Source organism: Ruditapes philippinarum, unplaced genomic scaffold (genome assembly GCF_026571515.1).
Source record: "Ruditapes philippinarum isolate M1 unplaced genomic scaffold, ASM2657151v2 ctg1757_1_1_1_1, whole genome shotgun sequence".
NCBI classification, from domain to species: Eukaryota; Metazoa; Mollusca; class Bivalvia; order Venerida; family Veneridae; genus Ruditapes; species Ruditapes philippinarum.
Genome location: NW_026861419.1, coordinates 47,126 through 58,153, shown reverse-complemented (window position 1 = coordinate 58,153; position 11,028 = coordinate 47,126). Strand labels below are relative to the sequence as shown.

General features: G+C 35.9%; 2 protein-coding genes and 1 long non-coding RNA gene across 3 annotated transcripts; all 3 read right to left on the bottom strand.

The window, feature by feature from the left end:
* Nucleotides 1-3,036: 3,036 nt before the first annotated feature.
* LOC132715557 (uncharacterized) lies at nt 3,037-5,724 on the bottom strand. The gene is made up of 2 exons (XM_060698569.1): nt 4,187-5,724; nt 3,037-3,889 (listed from the first exon to the last, which is right to left on the bottom strand). The coding sequence occupies exons 1-2, from the start codon at nt 5,722-5,724 to the stop codon at nt 3,037-3,039; spliced, it is 2,391 nt and encodes a 796-aa protein (XP_060554552.1).
* Nucleotides 5,725-6,457: 733 nt separating this feature from the next.
* On the bottom strand, nt 6,458-9,043 carry LOC132715556 (uncharacterized). Its single transcript, XM_060698567.1, has one exon. The coding sequence runs from the start codon at nt 8,204-8,206 to the stop codon at nt 6,458-6,460; it is 1,749 nt and encodes a 582-aa protein (XP_060554550.1). The 5' UTR covers nt 8,207-9,043.
* Nucleotides 9,044-9,993: 950 nt separating this feature from the next.
* On the bottom strand, nt 9,994-10,359 carry LOC132715559 (uncharacterized). The gene is made up of 2 exons (XR_009623702.1): nt 10,192-10,359; nt 9,994-10,057 (listed from the first exon to the last, which is right to left on the bottom strand). It is a non-coding gene; the product is annotated as an uncharacterized LOC132715559 (long non-coding RNA).
* Between the last annotated feature and the right edge of the window lie 669 nt (nt 10,360-11,028).

The following is an 11,028-nucleotide window of genomic DNA, read 5'->3' as shown; positions in this document are numbered from 1 at the left end:
CATGTCCGAATGACGTCAAATTTGGACATAATGTCACATTAATATATTTCAACGTATTTACGGAATACTGTGGAAAACAAATAGTTATTTATGAATAAATTAGAAGTAGAACTTAGCTCCAATAACTATATTTATGTGCTGCGCCGGGTGCGTGTTACTATGGTTATTCAATAGCAAAGGAAAAGCGCGTTTAGCACAATAGATTAAAAAACTTACGTTTGATTTGTAGAAAACATTTTACGATTGCTGTACATATGAAAATATTCTAAATTGAATGATATTTGAATACGCAAGACTCCCAGTCCTATTACTTTTTGAACAACCCTCGTATATTGTTTTTTTATTAATTTTTATCGGTATTTGAATATACTTATTTTGTTTTATAACAAAAGAGACTGCGACAGCCTATTTGATTGGTAATTTGAATACATTTGAAGAAATCGCAGTATAATTATATTCAAGAATTTGAACAATGAATACAAGGGAAAATCCAATCGCATACTATTGCGTGTGCATATGAGATTAAATGTAACATCTTCACGCCATCGGCGCCATTTTAGTGACAATTCATTGTACATTACATTTTTGCTTCAATGTGGATACGAAAAAGAACCATTCAAGTCAACGAAAACGAAAGCTTTAGAATGAAAATCATCGATATAATTATACTCAAACTAAAAGAAAATCATCCTACGTAATGATGATAAATGAGAAATATTTCAAAAATAAAATTATTTGACCTTCAAACATAGCAGACATGATTTAGAAGATGATATTCAAGATACTTTTACTACAGTCTAAATAAATATTACTTAACTTCTAACAAGGATTGAATAAAAAATGGTTTCAAAAGATAAAAAGCAAAGGTGATTTTAAATTAGAACATTGATCTAAATTGGAAAGCGATTATATTCAATCGTTTTTCATGATGCAATGATTCTAACATCAAAATTTTCAGTATTGCTAACTCTGCAAATATCGAAATAAACCCTACGATTATTGAAGAAATCATTTATTCTTGAATCGTTCAAATTCACGAGAGTTTCGAAACAAAGTTTTAAATAAATTAATGGCAAACTTTTAGAGATAAATTTGGGCAAACAAATAACTCTCATATGTGTGTATGATAATGAATAAGTCAATTTCATACTCTGTTCGCAAAATAGTATATAATTATACAAATCAAAATTCAAATCAACAGTATTAAAATTTGAAAAATTAAGACAAATTGTCATAGAGTTGTCATTATTTAGTAAGCGGCTTTATGAATTGTTATTAATATTCTGGAGCCTGTGTCACCAATATTGAAAATTATCAATAAAACCATTGCAATTCCAGATGTGTCGTTTTTATATAGGTCAATTTCATTAATTATAATCCATGCTACTCCATGATCTCAAATCCCGTTATTCACTATACATTTCATGTTAACTATTTATTAACAATGCAATCATACTTTTTGTCCAACAACATTGACCTGTGTCCCTGTAGTCGGTATATTCCGTAAACATTACGATGTATTTGTAAATCGATATGAATGTAAATATCCAATTGCCAAAATCCTGTACTCTTAGCTTAGTTGGTGTTGAAGGATGTAGACGTAAAGTGGTCGGTTCGAATCCTATTTAAGCGAGCTGTTTTTTATTCTAATTTTAAAATTTCTATTCTCTTAAATTTTTGTTATGTGTACTATTTATGTTGTATCTTTAATATCTGCCTTTATAATGTGTATACGATTGTATAATGTCACAAAGAGAACCACTGAAAGATACTTAAATGAAATGAAAATATAATTTTGTATAAAACACCACTTAAAATGTATCCTATAACCAGGTGTAGTAAAACAATTTCAATTAGTTCTTGCAAGTTAATTTTGGAAAACAAATCATAGCGTGGTGGTGGTAAGGAATCGAACCAGAGACCTTCAGATCGGTAGTCCTGCATCTATACCAATACACCACGCCTCATGAGTGAAATTAGAAAATGTATCAATATATTCGATATACTGGTCAGTGTTTATTCAAATGACCTTTTCGGAAGTTAATGAAGTGCCAGATCTATATTGTGGGACAATTCTGCAACCCATAACTAAATCGTCAATGATCAGGTGACAAATGTATGCATCGATGCAGTTGCTACATGACCATTGATGTGTTGAGTTGTATAATAAATATATATCTTGGATATACCTTGTTTCAATTTTCTTTCCACATTGAATGACATTAACGCATTAGAAAAACAAGAACTGCCGGAAGACAGTAACGCTCGACTATTCGAAAAGTTGTCACAGGGGTGTTTCATTGAGTATAATAATGCTTACCTATATGAATACATAAATTTGTCCGAAAAGGTACAAAGGCTTGTTATTCAGATGTTTTATCGAGTTAATCACTGCTTTATTATTATGAATGCATAAAATTGTTCCTAAAAAGGCACAAACCCTTCAGTTGTTATGGAGATACCAACTTACACGCACAAATTTTACGAAGAATTTCTAAGCACAAAAAGGGGCATGATTATACAAAAAAATCAGAGTTATGGGACTTGTGCCAATCATGTTAGATAATCACAGAGAACAAGTGTGTGAAGTTTCAATCCATTCCCTTCAGTAGTTATCGAGATACCAGCTTACACGCAAAAACTTAACCAAGAATTTCCAAAACGAAAAAGGGGCAAAATTATTCAAAAAAGCGAATTAGAGTTATGGGACTTGTGCCAATCATGTAAGATAATCACAGAGAACAAGTGTGTGACGTTTCAATCCATTCCCTTCAGTAGTTATGGAGATACCAGCTTACACGCAAAAACCTTACCACAGGGACGCCGACACCGACGCCGACGCCGACAAATGGGTGACTACATTAGCTTGATTATTCTGCGAATAGTCGAGCTAATATATGCCGGCTGGCTATGTTGACATTGGTGCCCAATGCGGGAGCGAAACTGTATATAGCTCAGAGTTTAATTCACATTGCTCTGTAATTCTGCGATATTTGAGGACGAATTTCAATATAGCAGGGGAGAACTGTTCACTATTTAGGGGAGAAAATGTGTAAGCGGTTTAAATGCATGGAAACCATTTGCTCTGATTTCATTTATGGTCATTCCCCGACCTTGGTGTTTTACTCTCTCATGGAAATGTCTAAGAATCAGATCAGATACATGTCCCTTCCTGGGTAAGATAATGGGATGTTTCTCGCTAAGAGAAAACTGCGAATTAGCTAGACGACCGCCAACTCTAATGATACATTCCCCATCCATATAAGGGTCTAACTTGAAAATCGGAGAACCTTTTTGCAAAACATTAAAATGCTTTAAATTTGAATTTTTGTTCTGAGACTTGACAACTGCTGACAATAATTCGTGCTTATCGCTGAAAGCATCTTTCTGCACTAACTTTATGATTTCTCTTTCGGCTGATTGAACCTTGTTCACCTGAACTGGATGATAATTTTTTAAACGCAGCTCAACATCAAACTTACATGACACATTGGAACACCTCTTGATAGAACGTTTGACAAGCATTTCCTTAAACCTAAGGCAGACCGCAATTGCCTTCTTCGCACGAGTCCAATCAGAAAAATATCCTATTCGTTCAAGAATACTGGAATGAGCACATATGGCTAAAGAAGTATGAACAATAGATTTCTTAACTTCTGGATCATCAGGAGACAAGTTTCTGATCTCGGTATCATCATTAACAGAAGGTATGGAAGGCTCCCACAAGAATTTTGGACCAGTGAACCAAGAGGATTCTAACAATTCTTGAGCATACGCACCTCTAGATGCAATGTCGGCTGGATTGTCAGCACTTTTAACGAATTTCCACTGATTTGGTTCTGTATGGTTCCGAATCTCCTGTACTCTATTTGCGACAAAGATGTGAAATCTACGGGAGTCGTTGGAAATATAACCCAAGACAACATTACTGTCGGTCCAATACCATGCTCAATATGATCCAAGTCTAATTCCAGCTGCAGCAAATTACCAAGTTTCTAGACGCGGAATTGTTGTTTGTTTTAAGGGATGAACTCTGGATTTTCCTAACAAAAGCGAACAATGAACATGATTTCTAGAGTCTATCAGTCTCAAGTATGAGCACTGGCCATAACCCTTAAAGCTTGCATCTGAGAAGTTATGCAATTCGGATCTCACGATAGAACCAAAGTCTGCAGGTTTTATACACCTTGGCACCTGCAAGGAATGCAACTGCAAGATGTCATGTCTCCATCTCTCCCACAGGGGCTTAAAATCATCAGATAAAGGACTATCCCAATCAGTGTTATTTCTACACATTTGCTGAAGAAGCTGTTTGCCTATCAAAATCACAGGAGCTAGAAAGCCAAGAGGTTCATAAACAGAACTCAATGTGGACAAAACACCACGACGGGAAAACGGATTGTCCTTTAGAGTGATACGGAACTGGAAGGTATCCGATTCCACACACCATTGTATACCAAGAGTACGCTCAACAGGCAAATCATCTCGCAGCAAATCGACATCTCTAAGGCAACTAGACCTATCATCAACAGGTATGTGATTAAGTACATCCTTTGAACTGGATTGAAACTTGTGCAAGTGTAAACCAGCTTTACTGCACATTTCTTTGCTCCGATTTATCAAACTAATAGCATCGTTCACGGAGGGCACGGACTTTAATCCGTCATCAACATAAAAGTCTCTCCTGATAAAACTTGCACAATCAGACCCAAACTCAGCTTCGTAATCAGAAGCAACCTGTTTAAGAGCAAAATTTGAACATCCAGGAGACGAAACCGCGCCAAAAAGGTGGACATTCATGTGATATGTTTCAACATCACCATTAAGATCTCCATCCTTCCACCACAAAAACCTCAAGAAATCCCGATGTTCTGGATTTACCCTGAATTGGTGGAACATTTGTTGGATGTCGCAAGTGAAGGCCACAACTTCCTTCCTAAATCTACAAAGAACTCCGATCAGATTACTTATTAAATCTGGACCCTGGAGTAAAAGACCATTAAGAGATTTATCCTTGAACTGAGCACTACAGTCAAAAACCACCCTGATCTTGTCAGGCTTCTGCGGATGGAACACACCATGGTGTGGAATATACCACACGTGGCCATCCTTACGGTCAATATCTTCCATTGGGACCCTCTCAGCATAACCCTTCTTGATCATGTCTTCAATAAATGCAGTATACTGGGTTTGGTATAAGTCATCCTTGGCAAGTCTTTTTCCCAATTGACCAAGACGATGAAAAGCTAAGGATCTATTATCGGGTAGAACAGGAACAAAATCTTTGAACGGTAACGGCATTTCATAATGACCATCTGTCATGTGAATACCTTCTTGCAACAAAGATATAAATTTTTGGTCTTCTCGAGACATAGAAATATCACAAGAACTGGAACATTCACTAAAATCTAGTTCCATCATTTTCGCAACCTCATGTGGGTTAACAAGTTCTTTAACGCTGTTTCGGAGAGACACTAGCATATGAGTAGGACCAGAAACCAAATTGTGGGGAACTTCACAGGAAACAATACGATGACTAACTCCAATTTCATCGTTACAACTGTGCACATTATCGGAACCCACTATACCTACGATACCCCAACCTAAATCTGTCCTCTGGGCATAAGGACCGTCGCCATCTGGGGCAATTATCTCTCTAGGAAGAAGAGCCCTAGAACAATCATATCCTATGAGGAGTCCTACTTCGCAGTTACTGACAGGCATTTACTTGTCTACAATAGGTGCCAAATGAGGCCACTTCTCCGCAATTTGAGGAGACGGAATGTGTGATCTATTGGCTGGCATAATGCTTCTGGTATACGCATTTGGGATATCCATACGTAAGTCGCTATCAAAGGGGCGCACAACCAAATTCTTAATTCTTTCACTGGAAACAATACGATTTTCAGAATGTAATGTGGAAAGAAGAAGTTTTACCTTTGTACCTGAAATACCAAGGTTTTGACAGGTGTGACTAAGAATAAATGTAGTGTCTGATTGAGTGTCTAAAAGCGCATACACTAGTCTTTCTTCTGTAGGATTGTCTTTCTGAGACACATATACTGGTACTATCATGGAGCATTTCAAACATGAACTGGTGCTCGTAGAGAAAGAAGTATTAGACAGGATTTTAACATCAGACGGTGGTTGATCTTTGGAACCATTTTTAGATATATCTGTAGGATTTTCCGATTTAGTAACATCACCATGCAAAGACGTTGGGTGAAATTTAGAGCATGTTTTACACTGTTTCCTCTGCCTACAAAATTTTGAAACATGGTTTGGCTTTAAACAAGCAAAGCATAACTTGTTGTCTTTAATATACGCCTTTCTGTCATTTAAAGATCTACTGACAAACTGCGAACACTGATCTAAATCATGTTTTCCCTTACAGATTTGACAACAGTTACTAGAAATACCTGAATTAGGAGGGACATATGGGGTTTTATGTTTAGTATCAGTGAAATTTAGAATAACCTCTCACAGGTGGTCGCCGACTGTTTTCATACCTTGGACGTCTATCAGACTTATCTGACTCAGAGCTAGTTTGATCTGATTTAAGTGACTGAAGAGATGTTATTGGATCACAAGCTATTTTGGCTTCACAGACAATAAAATTCACAAATTCGGAAAAGGGAGGGAATGAACCCTTCTGATCCTTCCATTTTACTACTAACCGGTTCCAACGTGTGACAATCCACTCTGGTAACTTAAGCAACAACTTTCTGTTTTCTCTATCATCATTGAGACACCCAAGACTACCAATAGAGCGCATTGCAGTGTCACACTGCCGCAAGAAATCTGAAAATCGCCTAAGACCATGACCATCCCTCGCAGCTATTTTGGGCCATTTTTCAAGCCTTTCACGAAAGGCATTTGCCAAAATATAAGGATCGCCATATCTTTCATCCAACAAACTTCTAGCCTCATCATAAGAATCATCAGAAGAGAGTAGGAAATAACTCTCAACTACCTCTCGAACCGGTCCACCAATGTATCTCTTCAAATAATGAATCTTTTCAGAAGGCGAGATATGACTGTTTTCAATTAAAGTATTGAAAGCAGTTTTCCATGCTGGGTATTTCAACGGATCTCCAAAAAATATTCCAGGTTCAGGAGGGGGTAGTCTATTAAGACATATTTGTTCAACCAATGACTTAGTTAACTGCTCGACACCTTTATCAAAATAACCTTCTGTAACTTGATTATTTAATACATCTTGACCTGCTTGTGTGTTTATGGCAGATTGTGAATCATGAGATACTGATGCCTTAGAAAGTGAACTTTTAGGCATAAACGGGTCTACTGCAGGATTCAGAGCTGCAACAGGTGTTGAATCAAATGGCAGAGAAGAAGTTGTAAATTGTGGCATATGTGTATTTGACTGGCCCTGAGTGTATTGTGAATGCGATGACTTAATAATTTTATAGTCATTTTGAATGCTATGAGATTGTGTATCAACATATTTTTGAACGAAATCAGATTTATCTTCAATATCAACTGGCAACTGCAATTGTTTAGTCACAGTATCAGACTGATTATCTCCAACCAACTCCTGATCTAGAGCCATTAATCTTGCTTTAGCCATTTCTAATTTCTTAATTGTTGTGATTTTTTCAAACTGAGCGCGAGAATGAGCTTCTGCTTCTATGTATCTGAGTCTAGCACTTAAAACAGCGGCTTCGGTTGCCGGATTAGAAGTCTTAATATTCACTGAATTATAAGAACGTCGCGATCTATAAGACCTATTACTTTGTTGCGAACGTATTGACTGTAAGTCAAAATCTGTGACTTGAAGTTCCGAAATTTTTTCAGATATCCTACACATAATCAGCTGATGCTCAATTTCAATTTTATCGAATGTTTCAGAACTACGAACTTCAGTATTATCATCTGCGCTTAAATTGTTTAACTGATCGTAAGCCGTACACAGTTCAGCAAAAGAATTTTCGAGATTTGTTCTCTCGTCGCGCAGCGCTTTTACTTCTGAACTGTCCGACATAATTATAGATACTTGGACAGATTGCCTTCGCCATTTTGACACGCAAGACCTGAAATTTTTGTTATATATATCCCTTTGATATTGTAAACCTTTCTCGGTTAAGATCGGATTCCTAGAACTAAGATGTAAATCTGGCGACGCGCTCTGAATTTCAGTATTGTCAGAGTTTACAACCGTTTTATCAAGTGACTGCCCTTCTGCCATCTTAAATGAAGTTTGTATGCACCTACTATGCTAATATATGTGGTTAGTTTTTTCAAAATTGAATGATCTGAGTTAATATACAAAAAAAAATTAAATTACCTTAGAATAAAGGTGTAGCTGGGCATTCCCTGCTTACACTACAACAAATGAAATCTCAATGAAATTCATGCAAATATAAGTAGAAAGTTTTTTATGTTCAAACTCTGTGGCTGGGCAATCCCTGCCTACAGAAACAACAACTGATTTTCAGTTTACAAGCAATCTCGCAATATTGTTCTACAAATTGATTTTAACCACGATTTGGCTAAAACTGAAGATGGATGAATTCCGTCCACTAAAAGATTGAAGTTCCAGGAATATCTTGCCTTGGAATTTTTTCTTTTACGACTTCTGCACAGATCCTGATTTAATCTTGGAGAGCTTGTTCCGGTTTGACAATTTAAATCATCTATGAAGTTATTAATTTCAGTTATATAATCTGTGAGTCTTCGGTCGTCTTCTTTGAATGTTTCAGAATTTGAATGACCTTTTAACTTGTTCCACTTTTCAATTGAGTAATATGGCACATGAATGAAACAGATCTTTACATCGGAGTACTTGTCAGCAAGGTCCTTGTACTTTTGCAGATCATTTTTCAAGTTAGCAACTGGATTTGGTTTTAAGTTAATATATTTATTAACCTTTCTAGTGAGGTCACATGTGCCCAACCATATAAATAAGGCAATTCTTCTATGCTTCTTTAAAAGATCTTCAATGTTGTGTTCTAACCAAATATATCTTTCGTGGCAATTTGCTCCACTTTTAAAACACCATATTATATTGTTTTCATGAGAAACACTTTTGTTGACAGCTAACTTTATATATCTACCCTTACTGTCACTTACTGTCCTAGGATGATAATTTGGTCTTTACGGTACATGGGAAAGTCCAAAAACGGGGTTATCTGGATTATTAGCCGATATCGTAAAAGTAAACACTTACAAATACTATATAGCATTATTCTTACAGTATCGTTTGCGTAGTACCGTTATGGCTCTGTCGGTAGATCGAAATTATTTGTAACTTTTAGAGTTTTGTTCTCATAGGTTCGAACCCCAAGTAGTGCCATTTTATAACCACAGGTTTTTCTTCTTGCTCTGTTTTTTTTATCATTATAATTATTCATTTATTTTCGTTTTCCTTTTTGTTTTCTTCTTATGATATATATTTATAGTATATATTTATTTTTTATTTCTTTTCTTTTTTCTTTCTGTATTTTTTGATCACAATGAAATAAAATATTCGATCTCATATTCATGTATGCATAAAACCGGTCAAACAATTGACTGTTCTGAGGTAAAAAAAAAATGTACCAGTAGTCGAACTTCTGTCTGTACGGATAAACTCATTACTGACACGGTTGCTCTACCTACTGCGCTAACAAGACATATGATAACATGTAGTTTTATTTTCATTTTTATAGATTGTGGCATTGATCTGCCTAACCTATTTTTCGCATTGTTATTGGTCTTTGTTATGTAAACAAAGGCTCAAGTTATCATCCTAGGACAGTATAATGACTGGTTTCCAAGCCAGGTCTGTCTGTGAATTATCAGATGAAGTGGTAGCTTTACAAATATTTTTCTGAAGCCTACTTAAACTCATCTATAACAATCTTAGCTGGGGAGATGTTCCACAGATCTTGTACAGGATTTCACGGTGTGAAGAGTTTTCACTATGGCGACCAGTCGCCTTTCAGGGTATCGAGCTGATGGCGCGCAATCTGGCCGATTGACAAAGACATACACTGAGAGCTTAATACAGTTTATTTCCGCAATTTCGATTGTATTGTTCGCAATGCTCACGTGAAAACTGAAAAGACAAAACACAATCGAATTCTGAGACTTAAAATATCAAACATTTGGTTCGAAATGCAACAATACAATACTCCATAGAAAAATATAGTCAAAATATTATAAAATAGACAACAATTCTGCATAACAAACCTCTTTGCCACTATTTAGAACTTAAAAACTCTTCGAAGATCGTTTTCCCCCAAAACGTTTAACAATCGTTACAAATGCCGCAGAAAAGTCAAAGGGAGATAATCACGTCGGAATTAAATATGTTTCGCACTAAGCCGATTCGTACCACAACCAACGCGACGGCATCAACAACAAGTATAAAGGTAGGTAGACTATGAATTCAGGTTCTTGAAATCATGAGTTCTTATCATTTGCTGAATGTGAACGGGCAAAAATAAATGGGATCACCCTTGTTTCTTTTTTGGAACGGAAAAAAAACATTTATCAACAGTTATGAAAACATTCAAATATTACGAATTTCTTTTGTTCCATATACCTTTGTCATGCAAACCAGCCTTAAATAAACTGGTCGAAATCGCATAAAGTATTTTGTTCAACATTTATGTACCTTTATGAAGCGTGTAAATGTTCATAAGAATACGACGGAAAACGCCTGATACCATCGTTGTATTTTTTGAAATCACTTCCACATGACGTTCATTTCACGTAACGTTGTTTTTATTAGTTTGTTTTGTTAGTCCCTTTTATCCTGCAAAGCCTTTTTACGATTTATGTGACCAAAGGGTTTTGTACCGATTTGCCAATAAACTTTAAAACTGTTGATAATACACATCCGAGATGAATGTCACGTGCTATTGAGTTTAACTCGCAACATGGGACATTTTTGTAACATAATAATGGAGAATATTGAGCAGATATTCATGTTAGCTTAACATTTGTTTTACAAGCAACAAAAGACGTTTAATTAAGCACTGTCTTCTGATAATTTAACTTTGCTACTCTCAAGTACAAAATATT

Coding starts and splice junctions, on each gene's coding strand:
- LOC132715557 (XM_060698569.1), bottom strand. CDS start 5,724: ATGCCTGTCAGTAACTGCGAAGTAGGACTCCTCATAGGATATGATTGT. Junction 3,890..4,186: donor CATTCCTTGCAGGTGCCAAG/GTGTATAAAACC, acceptor CGACTCCCGTAG/ATTTCACATCTTTGTCGCAA.
- LOC132715556 (XM_060698567.1), bottom strand. CDS start 8,206: ATGGCAGAAGGGCAGTCACTTGATAAAACGGTTGTAAACTCTGACAAT.